Source organism: Podospora pseudocomata, chromosome 4 (genome assembly GCF_035222375.1).
Source record: "Podospora pseudocomata strain CBS 415.72m chromosome 4, whole genome shotgun sequence".
In the NCBI taxonomy this organism is placed as follows: Eukaryota; Fungi; Ascomycota; class Sordariomycetes; order Sordariales; family Podosporaceae; genus Podospora; species Podospora pseudocomata.
Genome location: NC_085888.1, coordinates 1,021,455 through 1,035,094, shown reverse-complemented (window position 1 = coordinate 1,035,094; position 13,640 = coordinate 1,021,455). Strand labels below are relative to the sequence as shown.

General features: G+C 53.7%; 4 protein-coding genes across 4 annotated transcripts; 2 read left to right on the top strand and 2 right to left on the bottom strand.

The window, feature by feature from the left end:
• Nucleotides 1-36: 36 nt before the first annotated feature.
• COQ7 (ubiquinone biosynthesis monooxygenase Coq7) lies at nucleotides 37-765 on the bottom strand (the record flags this gene model as incomplete). Its single annotated transcript, XM_062889729.1, has 1 exon — nucleotides 37-765. The coding sequence occupies one exon, from the start codon at nucleotides 763-765 to the stop codon at nucleotides 37-39; it is 729 nt and encodes a 242-aa protein (XP_062743296.1).
• A 462-nt stretch (nucleotides 766-1,227) lies between these two features.
• RTF1 (RNA polymerase-associated protein rtf1) lies at nucleotides 1,228-3,897 on the top strand (the record flags this gene model as incomplete). Its single annotated transcript, XM_062889728.1, has 4 exons — nucleotides 1,228-1,475; nucleotides 1,854-2,584; nucleotides 2,639-2,778; nucleotides 2,833-3,897. The coding sequence occupies 4 exons, from the start codon at nucleotides 1,228-1,230 to the stop codon at nucleotides 3,520-3,522; spliced, it is 1,809 nt and encodes a 602-aa protein (XP_062743295.1). The 3' UTR covers nucleotides 3,523-3,897.
• A 4,239-nt stretch (nucleotides 3,898-8,136) lies between these two features.
• On the bottom strand, nucleotides 8,137-10,098 carry QC762_402830 (uncharacterized protein; the record flags this gene model as incomplete). The annotated part of the gene is given in 2 exon segments (XM_062889727.1): nucleotides 8,137-8,845; nucleotides 8,861-10,098. The coding sequence occupies 2 exon segments, from the start codon at nucleotides 10,096-10,098 to the stop codon at nucleotides 8,137-8,139; spliced, it is 1,947 nt and encodes a 648-aa protein (XP_062743294.1).
• Nucleotides 10,099-12,554: 2,456 nt separating this feature from the next.
• QC762_402820 (uncharacterized protein) lies at nucleotides 12,555-13,352 on the top strand (the record flags this gene model as incomplete). Its single annotated transcript, XM_062889726.1, has 1 exon — nucleotides 12,555-13,352. One exon carries the CDS (start codon nucleotides 12,555-12,557, stop codon nucleotides 13,350-13,352), a length of 798 nt encoding a protein of 265 aa, XP_062743293.1.
• Nucleotides 13,353-13,640: the final 288 nt, after the last annotated feature.

Sequence of the window (13,640 nt, the reverse complement as noted above, 5' to 3'; positions counted from 1 at the left end):
TATACAGATTCAACCCGTCACACATATGGTACACTCTTACACCCGTTCACTTACCCAGATAGCCCCCCTACACCCCGCTCTGATGACTCCGGTCAGGAGCCAGTGCGGCTCCGCCTTTTGCGCGTCATGCTCGACCGCGTGGTCCAAATGCTCCAGCTCCTCGTCCCGTATCCTCCTCAGCGTGCTGATCAACTCGGTGAATTCCTCGCCGACATCATACCCCTCCGCCTCCCACTCGCTAACCATCTTGAGGAGCTCCCGAATCTGCGCGTTGTAATGGCCCCCGATTTCAGTCTCGACGGCTTCGGTGCAGGCCATGGCAGCTTCTTTGCCCATGACGGCGGTGGACCAGCCTAGTCCGGTCGCGAGGACGGACCAGAGGGGGTAGAGGGCTGTTGGGCGGACGCGGTGTTTGGCGATGAGGGAGTCGAAGACGCGGAGATGGTCGGCTTCTTGGTCGTACATGTGCTTCATCAGGGGGCGGAGGTGGGGCTCGCGGGCGAGGATGGGGGGCGTTTGGGCTGTGTAGATGAGGGTGGCGGCTAGCTCGCCGGCTTGGTTGACGCGGAGGAAGGAGGAGAGCATTTCCCGCTGAGATTCTGTCAGGGGTTTGAGGTTTTTAGGTGGTAGGGGTGGTGATGGTGGTGATGGTGATGGTGGGGAGGGTGTGGTTGAGACATGGCGGGGGAATTGGGAGGTGAGTAAGGGGGTTTTGGTTGAGGTGAGTTGGCGGGCTGTTCGGAGGAGGCGTCTGGGAGAGGCCATGGTGAAGTGTGGTGTTTGTTCGTTGCTTGTGAACCTCGACGACTGGGCCAAGGGGAAGCTTCGATGAAAGTGGTGGACTTATGATGCTTTGGGACCCACTGTTGCCAAGCCTTTCCCGGCTGCGGCTCGAGCAATCCCTGCCAGTTGCCTGCCAAGCCGACGGGCCAATTGACAACTGCTGTGACTTTTGGGGGAGACTTTGGAACGTCACTCAACAGATTAAAAGTAAACCTCGAATAACTCCTGTCGCAGAAGAGCCAACTTTGCGCCCCCCGATTGTTTGCGCATTCATTGCTCTTACTGTCACATTCTTCGGCCGTCACAAACACCACCGAGAACCATCTGGCGATTGATAACGTTCGCGTAAACTGACATTCATTTCCAAACCGCGTCTTCCCATCGCGTCGTCGAGTCCGACCGCCAAACGATCGATAGATATATCCTCGAGAGAAAGGAATTACAATGTCCGACGCCGAGTCGCTTGATGATGAGCTCCTTGCGCTTGCCGGAGGAGATGAGTACTCCGACTCCGAAGACGATGAGCCCAGAAACAAAAGCCGTGGCGACAGGTCGCGCACGACATCACCAGCCCCTGCATCTTCCAAGAAGACTGATGCGACTACCAGAGGTGTAGCTGTGAAGAGGACGCCTGCAAAGAAGACGAGAAGACGTAGTAGGAGCGATAACGAGTCGGAGGATGAAGGAGAGGCGTGAGTTGTCCCCTAGTGTGTTGTGGTGTATGGATAGCGACCTGCGACTCCAAGGGGCTTCCAAGTGGTCGCCCACGTTCGAGGGGGTTGGAAAGTCGCTTGAGCGACTCTTGCGACTCTTGCGACCTCCAAGTTCAGGTCGCAACACTGCCAGCTTACCTTCCCCTCCCCCTCCCCCTCCCCCTCCCTCACCTGTTTTACCATCTACCGCTCTGCTACTTTCCCACTTTAAATTTATTTTGCAGAACCTCCCCAGGCTTCTGTTGCTCACACTTTCACTCTTCGGCTTTACTTTCTCACCACAAATCTCACCATCACCCAAGCATCGTCCACAATGGCGCTCACCAGACGAATACTAACCAGAATGGCCGAGCGCAGCTCGCCTCCCGCCTCTCCAGGCTCACAAGGCTCAGCTTCCATGGACGATTCCGACTCCGACTCCGACGCGGCCCCGACCCAAGCTCGCGGTGGAGATGACGATGCCATCCAGTATCCCGTTGAGGGTCTGTTCAAGAGTCAAGAGGAGAAGGCCCGCATCATGGGCATGCGTGAGATCGAGAGAGAACAGATTCTTGCTGAACGAAGAGAGGAGAATGAGCGAATTCGACAGAATAGGATGCTGCGACAGCTCAAGGTCAACCAGGAGAAGGACAGCAAGAAGCGCAAGGCGAGCGCCGCCGACCTCGAAGATGAGCTGCGGAAGCCATCCCGTGCCCGCACCAAGGCTGGCGAGATTAGCGAGAAGATGGATACGTTGCGTCGTGCGCGCGAGGAACGCACCAGCCGCAGAGAGCAGAGAGAGCGGGACATGGATCGCCGCAAGCAACGCTCTCCTTCCTACAGAGACCGAAGCCGCAGCCACGACGACCGTGATAGCGACGCGGGCGACTGGCGCAGAAGCTCTCGACAAAAGTCTAGAACGCCCGAGAAGGAGATCCTGCCTGCTGATCTTCGCGATGTTGAGCGTGTCCGTGTTGGCCGCAGCCGCTTCGCCGAGGTTTGTTTTTACCCTGGCTTCGAGCGGGCCATCACAGGGTGCTTTGTGCGCATCAATATTGGTCCTGATCAGACTACTCGCCAAGATGTCTACCGTATGGCTATCATTAAGGGTATGTCACATCGCCCACGCAGGGTATTCTGACAGTCTGACTGACCATACTCAGGGTTCAACACCGGTAGACCTTATGCGATGCCTGACAACTCTGGGCATCAGATGGTCGTCGATTTGTATGTTAAGGTTGCCCATGGAGATGCTGTAAGAGAGTGGCCATTCATCAGCTGCTCAGACCGAAACTTCACCGAGGTATGTATTTTCCTGATTATGTTTGCGGTTCGAGAGGGTTAACCGTCAATTCAGAGCGAGTGGAATCGCTACAAGCAAGTTTGCCTGCAGGCGGGCATCTCCGTACCCACTAAGACCCAGCTGGTCAACAAGATTAGCGACATTAACGGCCTCGTCCGTCACAAGTGGACTGAGCAGGAGATTGCCGAGAAGCTCAAGCGTCAAAACAGCCTCATGCAGAAGTTCAGCAGCACTGAGCGTGACAACCTCACCCGCCAGCTCGAGGCCGCCCGTGCTCGCGGTGATGAAGACGCTGTTGACAGCCTCCAGAAGAAGCTCGAGGACCTCAGCACGCCGAAGCTAGCATTTAGAACGTCGCTCACTTCCGCTGACAAGAAGAGGCCCGAGGGCAAGGGTTTGACCCAGCAGGAGAAGCTTGCTCTTTTGAACGCCGAGAACCGTCGCCGCAATGCCGAGGAGGTGCGCAAAGCCCAGATCAAGGAGAGATCCCGTACCATCATCCCCAAGAAGAACTTCGCCGCGGCGGATAAGGCTAGCCAGGAGGGCGATTCTCAAAAGGAGAGCGGCAGCAACACACCTGCTGCCAATGGTAACAGCAACGGGGGCCTCTTGCCACACATTGCCAAGTTGCAGGAGCAGCAGCGGGCTACGGCCAAGAACGGGTTGCCGCTGGTGCATGCGCCATTGATGGATGATGATATCATTGGGGCGCTGGATCTCGGTATCGATATTGAGATTGACTAAGGGGGTTTCACTTGGGGAGTTGTAGGATAGCTGATGTGGGATGGAAGAGTGGAGTTACTTGCGTTGTGTTTCTCCTTCTCAGGGTTGCTCGAGTTTCTGAGTGGCTATGCATTGCAGTTTTGGTGATTAGGGAATGATCAAGGAGTAGCATATGGAGCAATGAGTGTGCAAATTTGAGGCAACGGGCCTAAAGCAAAGGAGTGCTAAGGAGAAAAGGGGGGAGTAAGATAGGCCTTGGGTATGTAGCGGGACAAATCATGCAAATGTATAGATAATACTGTGTCTGTCCATGTGAGGTAGATATATGAATCAGTTCTATGCCACAACTGGGGAGCCACATCAAAAGGTATATATCCCTAGTACTTTGATGAACAGGCGTCAGTTCACATCCTGCATCTCAGGTAAGCTGTGTTTCCACTTTGCCTCTTGTGTGTGCTATGAGTGTACGTATCATTAATGTTGAGATGCAAGAACTGAGCTTTCCTTCTTCCAACCCATTCCCGTCAATGATGCAAATCTGAGACTCGAATTTGTCACCCAGTTGAGCCACTTGACCTCTCGAAGCACCTTGGTAGAGCGGTTTTTGCTCACCTGGCCTGAAGGCACACTCTAATACCATGGCGACTTGCAAGCATATATATCCCGTGCTCCCTGCCCTTTTGTGCATTTGGAAACTGAACGTGTCTCCTCATGGACGAACGCTCAACTATGGAGACAACATTCGGGAAACATCCTATCAAGCGCACCAACATTCCCATTCTTCATTGACCTTTACGGCGGGCATATCAACCTCTCTACTACAACATAATCCATCTCGTCGCCCGTTTTGTCACCCAAGCAACATGTATCCAAGAGCAAGAAGCCGTGCTCACTAGTGCCTACAGAATGTTTGGTAAAGTTTCATTCTTCGTCAACCCACAAGGACACTCCTGCCAACTTCCGCCACCAAACAGCGGAGAGTGGCGCACGCCACGTAATAAGCGCGAGCTGGAAGAGCTAAAAGAGAGAGTGCGACGGGCCTGGGGACCACCTGATATGAGATATAGAAATGACCGCGAGGGCGTCAGGACCACCGAGTCAGGAGATGCAGAATTAGAGGGGTATATTGCTCGGAGATTCTAGAAAGATGGAGGAACTTCGGCGGCGGGAGGAGGAGGGATATAAACGGTGGAAAGAGAAGGATGGTCAACTACGGGAGGAAGAAAGGCTTGGGAATGAAGCGAAATTGTCACGATTTGAAGGAGAGGACCGAAAACAACAAGAGGCAAGATCTCGGAGGCGGGAAAGGGAGAAACGGGAACGACAAGACAGAGAGAGGGAACTTCGGGAGGATGAAGCGCGAGAGCTATGACGAGAGAAAGAGCGAGAAGCAGAAGTTCGGCAAGAGCAGCAGGCAGAAAAAAGGGGTGCTACGAAACGAGGCGTTCAATTTGGTCGGGTTATTACCAGCCCGAGCAGACCGGCATCATCACGAAGCCATGTTGACAATCACCATCGATGAAGGTCCAAGCACCGTGTCCTGGAAGAACAGCGTTGGCAACAAGAAGAGGAATACGAGGAGGAAGCGACCCACGACTACCAAACTCCAACCCCCAACCCCAACCCCAACCCACCTATCCAGCAAAGCCAGCCCCCCTCCCAAGCCAGAAAAGCCACAATCCCCCGGCAATTTCCTCGCAGCAGAGGAAGCCAAAAGAAAAGCCCACATCCAAAGAATGGAACAACGCGCAGAAGCGGAGGAGGCAGAGAATACCTCCGTAAGCTGCGCAGGACTTCCCTCCCTTACTCTCTCATACCCCTTCCTCGCCATATGTTCCTGGGGTTGCCACATCCGACTTTTCGGAACGCCCTGTTTTAATACCACGACAAATTGACCCCCTGGCTCGCTATAACGACCTATCGTTCTCAGAGTCGGGACTAAGATCGGCTAGAACACAGCGCCGCTGATGGCTCCTGTTCCAGTGCAAGCTGCGAGACGTACGGGTCTTGGGGGAAGGATGGCGGAGTGGCAGGTGTCGCCTGGGGTGTCTGTGGTTGGTTCGTTGACGGGGCGTTAGATAATGTTGAGGGCATACAGTTTGCTGTTTGAAGAGGTAATGGTGTCAGTGTTGGCATTAATGGATGAGAGGGTGGGCAGGAGAGCAAAACCAACATGCACGCCGGAACCAACCGGCGAGGCCACCACCTGGAGAACCCGGAATGCCACAGCAGAGAAGATCAAGAAGCAAATGACGGGTTGACCAAGACGGCCAACGGCACGAAGAGTTTGGAACACCACAGCGCACAAGATCAAGAAGCAAAAAACGGGCAGGCCGAGGTGATCCATGGCAGACAAGACCTATGACGAGAAAGAGCGAGAAGTCGACCGCAGCAAGACCCTAGACGTCAACCGTGGCAAGATCCACCGTCACGTTGGGACAGGTCAAGAAGTGAACGGCGAGACCCATCACGAAGACGGGAACCCTCACGAATCAGAGGGAAAACCAGGCACAAGAAGCCCCTCAAGATAGCCGAGAGAGGACACAAAGTCGACGACATAATACATCACGAGGTAGCCGAGAAGCATCAATGGGCAGAAGAAGAAGGTCAAGAGTCGACGGCGGAGAGAAGCAGAAGAGCCGCATCAGTTCCCAAAACATCAGTTGCACGAGGAGCAGGTCGCGTTCAAAGAGGCGCATCTTAGGGACCGAATTCGAAATACACCACTCCCCCTAAGTGAGCGGGCTTTGAGAGAGAAAGTGCGTCAACGGCAGCAGAGAACAGAAATGCCATCGACATCGAAGTGGGTGTACAACCAACAACAACAGCAGCAGCGGGGACAACAAGAGCAAGAGCAACAAGACCAAGAGCAACGGCAAAAAGATCGGGAGCAAACGAAGAGAGAAACAGCAAGAACGAGAGCAACGGCGATAACAACGGCGATAGCAACGGCAACAGCAGTAGCAACAACAACACCACCCACAGGACGACCAACAGCCAGAGCAGACATACCGCAAACAGGAATACGCAACCCCGGAGCCAGAGCCTCCTTTCACAAGAGCAGAAAGAGATGCACTGGCCCGAGCAGCCAACGAGAGAGAATGGGCTGAACATGCCAAAGAAGAGGAACTGAAAAAGAAGGACCGGGACCGTAGGGTCGAAAATCACATGCAAAAAGGGCAGGAACAGTTTATTCATACAAGACTGAAAAGACACACCATCCCCGACTCGGAGCAGCATGAAGTACCTCCCCCCCGCCAGACTCTGTTTACTTACCAACGCCCTCGCGTCCCAACAGATATACCCTCCAACACAACACCTTATCGCTCTCAGGAGTATCCCCCCTGCGATGCCACTCCCCAATCTCCATCATCGGATTTCACAGACTGCTCCATCCTCGAACCAAACTACAACCAACATCCCCACGCTCAGTACAGGCCATCCCCATCCATTGTGTCTCCGGTGCCCGTGGTAGACCGGGGTCTTGATCGTGTTCGCGAGCAGCTAGAGCGGTGGGGGATGACACCTAACCCATCTATGGTGGATGGTGGTTCGAGGGTATCTGGACTTTGACGGTCATCGGCATGTTCACCAGACCACCACTCAGCTCAAACCACAGAGGCTGTTCCTCATCATCCAATTAGCTAGACTGATCCTTGCGCTCGGTTGATGGCAATATGTTATGCGGGAAAGCAGTTCGGGAGCGAGTTTGGAAGTGTGTTGAGGCAGTCTGGCACTGCCTAGTTATTTTGTTTATGTAGTTTTGAATGGGGCAAGAGTAAACATTTGGTGATGGCACTGGTGACAATGAGTTGTTAGAAGCTATCTATACTTGGCCGGCAGTTTTATGCTACGAAACATTACCTTCTTCACGAAATGTTCGTAAAGCTTGCCGATATAACATAGCAACCAGTAGATTATCTCTCACTGAACTACATCAACACATTTGCAAACTTCACTGACTTGGGCAGAAACAACATGCACGACACACAGAACAACACAGCAAAAATGAAGAGAAACCATTTGTCTTTCTCAGTCAACCCAGTCTTGACCGCAAGGTTAGCTAACCATTTTGTTTTATCCCGCTCATCCCAACCTCGTCATCTTCCCTCCCAGCTCTTCTTCGGTCTTTTTTTTCGCCAGGCAGAGGAAAAGTCTTTCGAAAGCCAAACTCGCCAGTATAAAACTAAAACTTGCCACCCCGATCCGCTCCCCTCCGTGTCCGAGGAAGAAGAAAGATACAAAGATGAACATCGGATATCGTACTTCTTGGCCCGCCGTTAACCCCCTAAACCAAAAATAAAAACAGCCGCCACCGTTGCCATAAAAAAATAAAGCATCCCCATGCGCCCGCTCATACATAAAATAGAATCAGAACCGTCTTCCCATCGTCGATACTAAAAAAGACTATAAGTGCTGAAGAACCCCCATTTGTTGTATTCGTTTTTGAGGAGGAGGGTAAAGGTTGGCGTAAGGAAAAATCCAAGAGAGCATGGTGAAGGTTGCGCCGTGGCAACCATTCCCGGGCCCCAAAACAAAAATTCATTAAAGTGTCGTATAAGGTGTAAGTCGAGCGGTAAGAAGCGTTAGCCGCGGTGGTCAGATCCATCCAGCGGTTGGTGACCCATTATAATTCTACATTTTTTGCTTCCGCCTCCCCTTGGTGCTGGCTTTAGGAACAGGACCTGGACTGACAAAGGTCACATGCCTGTTCTCATCTTTTTTCAGTTTGTCTGTGTTGTTTATTTTGCGGCAGTGTTGGATGGGCCGCGGAGCACTGTCACGAACATCCACGTCCTCCTCAAGGTTGATCTCGGCGACATCAGAGACCGACTCGATCTCCATGGCTTCGCTACTGTCGGAAGCAGCATCGTCCGAGTCGTCATATTCTCCATCGTCACTAACCAAAGAAGGCGCATTGTTGCTGGCCATGGTGTTGGGGCTCAGTTCCACATCCATTTCATCATCATAGCTCGGGGTCTCTGGCGAGTCGGCATCAAGTTCGGCACCAGCACCAGCGGCGGCAGCCAAAGCCTGACTCTTGCTACTGGCGGGGCGGGGAACAACCGGTGGCTGGGAGGGAGACACAGCAGAGCGTGCCGGCATCCGCATAACAGCAGGCGTCCGCGCAACTGAGCCGGAAACCTTGTTTGGTGTTGCAGCACGATCCGATCCAGAACACAAATCCATATCAGAGTCCTCGCCAGGAGAGAGCATATCCCAATCCATCTTGACCTTGGCCTCGTTCAACTCATCCTTCAGGTTACCACTCAACTTCTTCTTCTGCATCAGCTGGGACAGATAAGGCGCATCGGAAGAAGCAACGAAACCAGCAGAGGACGACCCGGCGGCATTAGACCCGGCGGCATTAGACCCTGACGGCTTGCGAGCACGGGGTATGCACTTAACATTGGGCAGCTTCCCGGCATGGTAAAGCTCCAGCGAAGCGTTGATGCGAGCAAGGATGTTTTTGTAAGCCTGCTGGTCAGAAATAGACTCCTTACGGGCCAGGGGATGGATCAATCCAGAGGAAACGGAGGGCGTGGGCGTAGGGCCCTTGTTCTCATCGGCAACGATGACTCCGCTGTCATCAACCTCGATAGGGTGACCACAATGAACAGCGGCTTCCTCGTGGCTCTTGAAATCCCGTCTGTGAGCAATACGGCAGTGGTTGATGAAGCCTTGGGTGCTTGAAAAGTCCCATCTGTGACAGTCGATGCACACCAACTTGACCGTAAGGCCATCAGAACGCTTGACAGTGCACGGGGATTGCTTGTCTTTGACCGGAGGGTATCCACTGGATAGGGCATTGAGCCTCTGGCCTGCGTTTCCACGGGCAGGGCGTTGCTTGCCAAAGCTGCCCGCATCCGACATGCTGTTCCTCGTCGCCCTACCTTCCGCCGTGACATTTCTGGCCCGGCCAGTCTCTGTAAGGCCGGGGGCCTCGGGCTGAATGCCATCAAACATGGGATCGGGGATAAGCCACTTAGCATAATGACGGGCATAAGGGCCATCGGCAACACCAAAAGGCGGCGCCCATTTGGGTACGGGTTGACCGGCTTTTGGTTGAAGCACAGGGCCCTTTCCGCTGCTAATCTCCAGCATCTGGCTGGGAGTCGGACATTGGACAGGATAGGGAATCAGGTGACACCGGCGGAGTTGCTCGAGCGCAATCTGGCACTTGGCCAACTCCTGGTCGATGAGTCGAAGCTCGTCGTGCTTGAGGAGGATCTCGAGCCCGAACTGGTACTGGATCGCATCCTTGGCACGCTCGAGGTTGGAACTCTTGCTGGACCCGCGCAGCATGTTCTTGTCCTCGTTATCGGCGCATGCCGAGGTGGGCGACGGCAGACCACCGGGATGCTCTTCCGTCTTGATGCGCTTGGCTGTTGGGCAGGCGGTGGTATCGACAAAGCTCGGTCGGCGCCTTTTGGGTGAGATGGGTGTGAGAGGTTCCTCAGAGGATGCGCCGGGAGCATTCACAGCGGAACCGGGACACGTTGATAGCAGGTGACCATCTTCTACTGTCTTGTTGCTTCCCCTTGGGTCGTTGGACCAAAAGCGAAACATGGGCGATTCCTGAACAAGAGCCTGCATGTGTCAAAAAGACAGTGACGGCGGAGAAAGAGAAGGCGGCACCAGCACGTCTTGACTCTTCTTTATCGATGGCGTGTCGCAAGGCAGGCAGCAGCGGCCGAGACAGAAGTGGTTGAAGCGTGGGCCGGAGACGGTGATTGGTCGTCGGAGCAAGGCTGACGTAACCTCCGAGGTCGCTTGCAGGTGGTCCGTGGGTTGACTTGGGGTGTGCAGTGGGCGAGGCCTGAGAGGCGGCCGGGAAACAGGGTCAGACCAGAGGCAAACTGCTGGCGCCACCCTCGCTCTGGAGCTTGCGCAAGTGTCGCGATTGCCTTGCGATGGCTGGAATGAAAGTGCTCGTCAACAGCGAGGTGCGATGCGCGCGAAAGCTAGTTAAAGCGTCGCGGACAGTCTGTCGGGAGCAGAAAGGAGAGACTTTGTTCAAAAAAAGATGCAGCGAAATGAGTGCGCGAATAAAAACGCAACAATGTTTGGGTCGCGATGCGTTTTTCGAGGAGGTTTTTGCGTGGTTCAGCTGGGAAGCTTGAGGTTGTTGCGAGATGATGGAGAGAGTTGGGGGGTGATGGGCGCTGTCACGCGGGTTGTAAGGGGAGACGCTGCACCCAAGGGGGAAATTGTTTGGAAGTTGGATCAGAGAGGCAAAAGTGGATGCAAGGGGACAGGGGCCTAGTCACAAACGCACGCCCGGACCACCACCACCCTCCCTCGGTTTGTGTCATGTGATTGGCTGGCACCACACGGCGCCATGGGGGGCAGAGCGGGGCGCCTTGTCTTGCATGAGCTGTGTGCAGCTTCACAGCCGGGAAAGGAAGCAGCGCGAAGGCTCCAGGAAGACGCAACAGAGCGGCGCTGGTGCCGAACAGAGACCACGCCAAGCCCCAGATCTTGAAGACGCAGACATGGCAGCGAGAAACGTCACAACGGTCGGCGATAACAAAAACACGGTGTAGACAGGCGACTAGGAGACGACAGCACACTCTGACGTGGTCCCTCGCATCTCTTTCACCGCTACGAGCCTTCCCCATCTGCCAGATGCCTTTCTCCACGAAAACTGGAGCGTTGGGAGCAGCCGGCGCAAAGCTAAGCTGTTCTGGAGCCTTGAAGCTTGCCCATCGAGCTGCACAGTGCGTGAGACGGGGGGCAGGAGAGGGAGGGCAGTGCGCCACGCAAACTACTAACAAGGTGGTGTGCGAGCTCTCGCATGCATCTCGGGGGGCCAGTTGTTATCGGATCCAGGAATAGCGAGCCATCCCTTGATGTGATAGGTCCCATTCAGGAGGTAGAGAGATCCGTACTGTAATTACGGTTGGCTGGGCATGTGTATTACACAGATTGCCGTGTTCCGTCATTTGCGATGGCATTGCGACTCTGTTTTTATGAATGCATTTATCCCACCTTGTGTTTGCTGATATCAACTTCAAAGTTGCACCGTAAAACACCACCAGCACACTCCGTATCGCAAAGTCTGAAGATGTCGTCAGTGGACACATCGCATGACGCCTCAAGAGGAGTTGTCCGGGCCGAAACCTGAGTTGTTTCGACCCTCATCGTGCATTAAGGTCGGCTGATGTGGGTAGCTGCATATGTTATGCCAGAGCTGGAAACCCGTTAGGTGCATATGTTCTGGGGAGTGTGCTTATCAACGCTAGGAACACAGGTGTGGGCCCGCTGACACCGGAGCTTGGGCCCCAACCAGCAACATGTCACTCGAAAGGCTGGCTGGGTTTGATGGAGACTGGATGGAGTAAACTGTTAGGACCCAATCTCGACACTCGAAATTATGCAGCCTTTCACAACAGGTGCAGAGCACTAACACATATCAGAGGAGTCGAGCTGGCAGCTGATAGCCTCGCCCTTCTGTCTTGCGACAACAAATGAACGACTAAAAATAAGAAATGCGGCAGCTCTTCAGGTCTCCAAGAATACCCCGATTGAATACTTCTGGTTGCTCCTTCCTGCATTAGAATATCGATACGGATATCTTTTGTTTGTGTTGCTGTTGTCGTCTGATGATAAGGTCATGTATACCTGAGACCTTGCACTCGCTGAGAATAAGATGACCATCGAGACAGAACTGAAGGCTCCTAAATAAATCTACAATAGGTCAAGATGGCTCTTGCTCTGAACAAATTCAGAAGATCGCATTGATAGTTGTGCGCGTTGACTTTTGCTCCTGCCTCTTCTTTGATGGCAAGTCTTATCAATCTTATCGATAATGACCTGTCAACCCCCACAGTGTTTTACGCGTCAAATAATGACCGAGCGGCGTGTGGCATTGGATTTTCTGAGCAACGGCCAGCCTCAGCTGCAGCCTTCTATCAACTACACAACAATCCAATTCTTTGCGCAACATTTCACCAGCAACTGTCAGACCCGATACCACCCCTTCCACCTACCCATACAAGCATATGGCCGCATTGCAAGCCTTCCCATCCACACAGAGTCCACAAGATACCATGCGTCCACAGTCAGCAGTGCTGCCTGGAAAGCGCAAATTCCACAGCGACGATACCAATCCCCCCTCCTCGAAAAAGAAGCGAACCGGTACCGGCCGACTAGAAGGACGCTCATCCCACAATATCCAGTCACAAACACAAACTTTCCCACCTTCGTCATCAACAAACCCACAAAATGCAAGCCCCTTCGCTCAGATCTACAACCCCGTCCTCGAGAGAATCGTCCCCAAATACGAAGTCAAAGCCATGAGCGTCATCCCCTCCACAAGCATATCCAAGCACGTCGACAAGGCCCTCCAGCACCTCGGCCGGTTCAGCGCCTGGGACGACACAGTCCTTCCCGGCGTGGTGCTTCTTTGCGCCAAGTCGACCACTTCCAACAAGCTTATCTCCGTTGCGGAACTGATCAGGAGGCGAATTGGCGAGTCAGAGCAAAAGTGGTACCAGTACAACATCCTGAGCGAGACGGTGGTGTACGACGACCCTCGGATGCAGAAGGCAGCCGACGATTTCCCCTCGATAGTGGAGGAGACACACATGGATGTGGAGGGCGAGGGAAACGGTCACCAGGGCAATGCTGAGGGTGGTGCTGCGGAGGAGGTGTACTTTGAGTCAATGAGACCCATCATTCATGAGCAGGCTGTCGACCCGACCAAACCAAAATACAAGGCGCATATGACGGTTCTCTTATCGAGGGTTCCGTTGGAGGAGCTCAGGGTCTTGGCAAACGTGGGCGCTCAAACAAATGAGCAAACTATCGATGATATCCGGCGCAGGAAGGATGGTAGGGCTCGTTAGGAGGTTAGGAGGTCACTTTGGGCGAAGCATAAATCGGTCTATGTGGGATAGAGTGTTCATGGCGAGGCGTCAACGGCGCCGTCTTTTGAGAGTCACGGCGTTTGGCAATATTTTATGATACCCGGCATTATTTCGCGGGCAGAAGGGTCTGCCACTACAGGATCTGGACTTTTTTCTTTCTTTTTCTTTTCCCTCTTAGAAGACAAGGGTTGCATGTATGACTTGTGTAGAATAGGCAGTAACAGCGCGAGAACCAACCTCAGGTTACCTGGAGCTGTGAATATTATT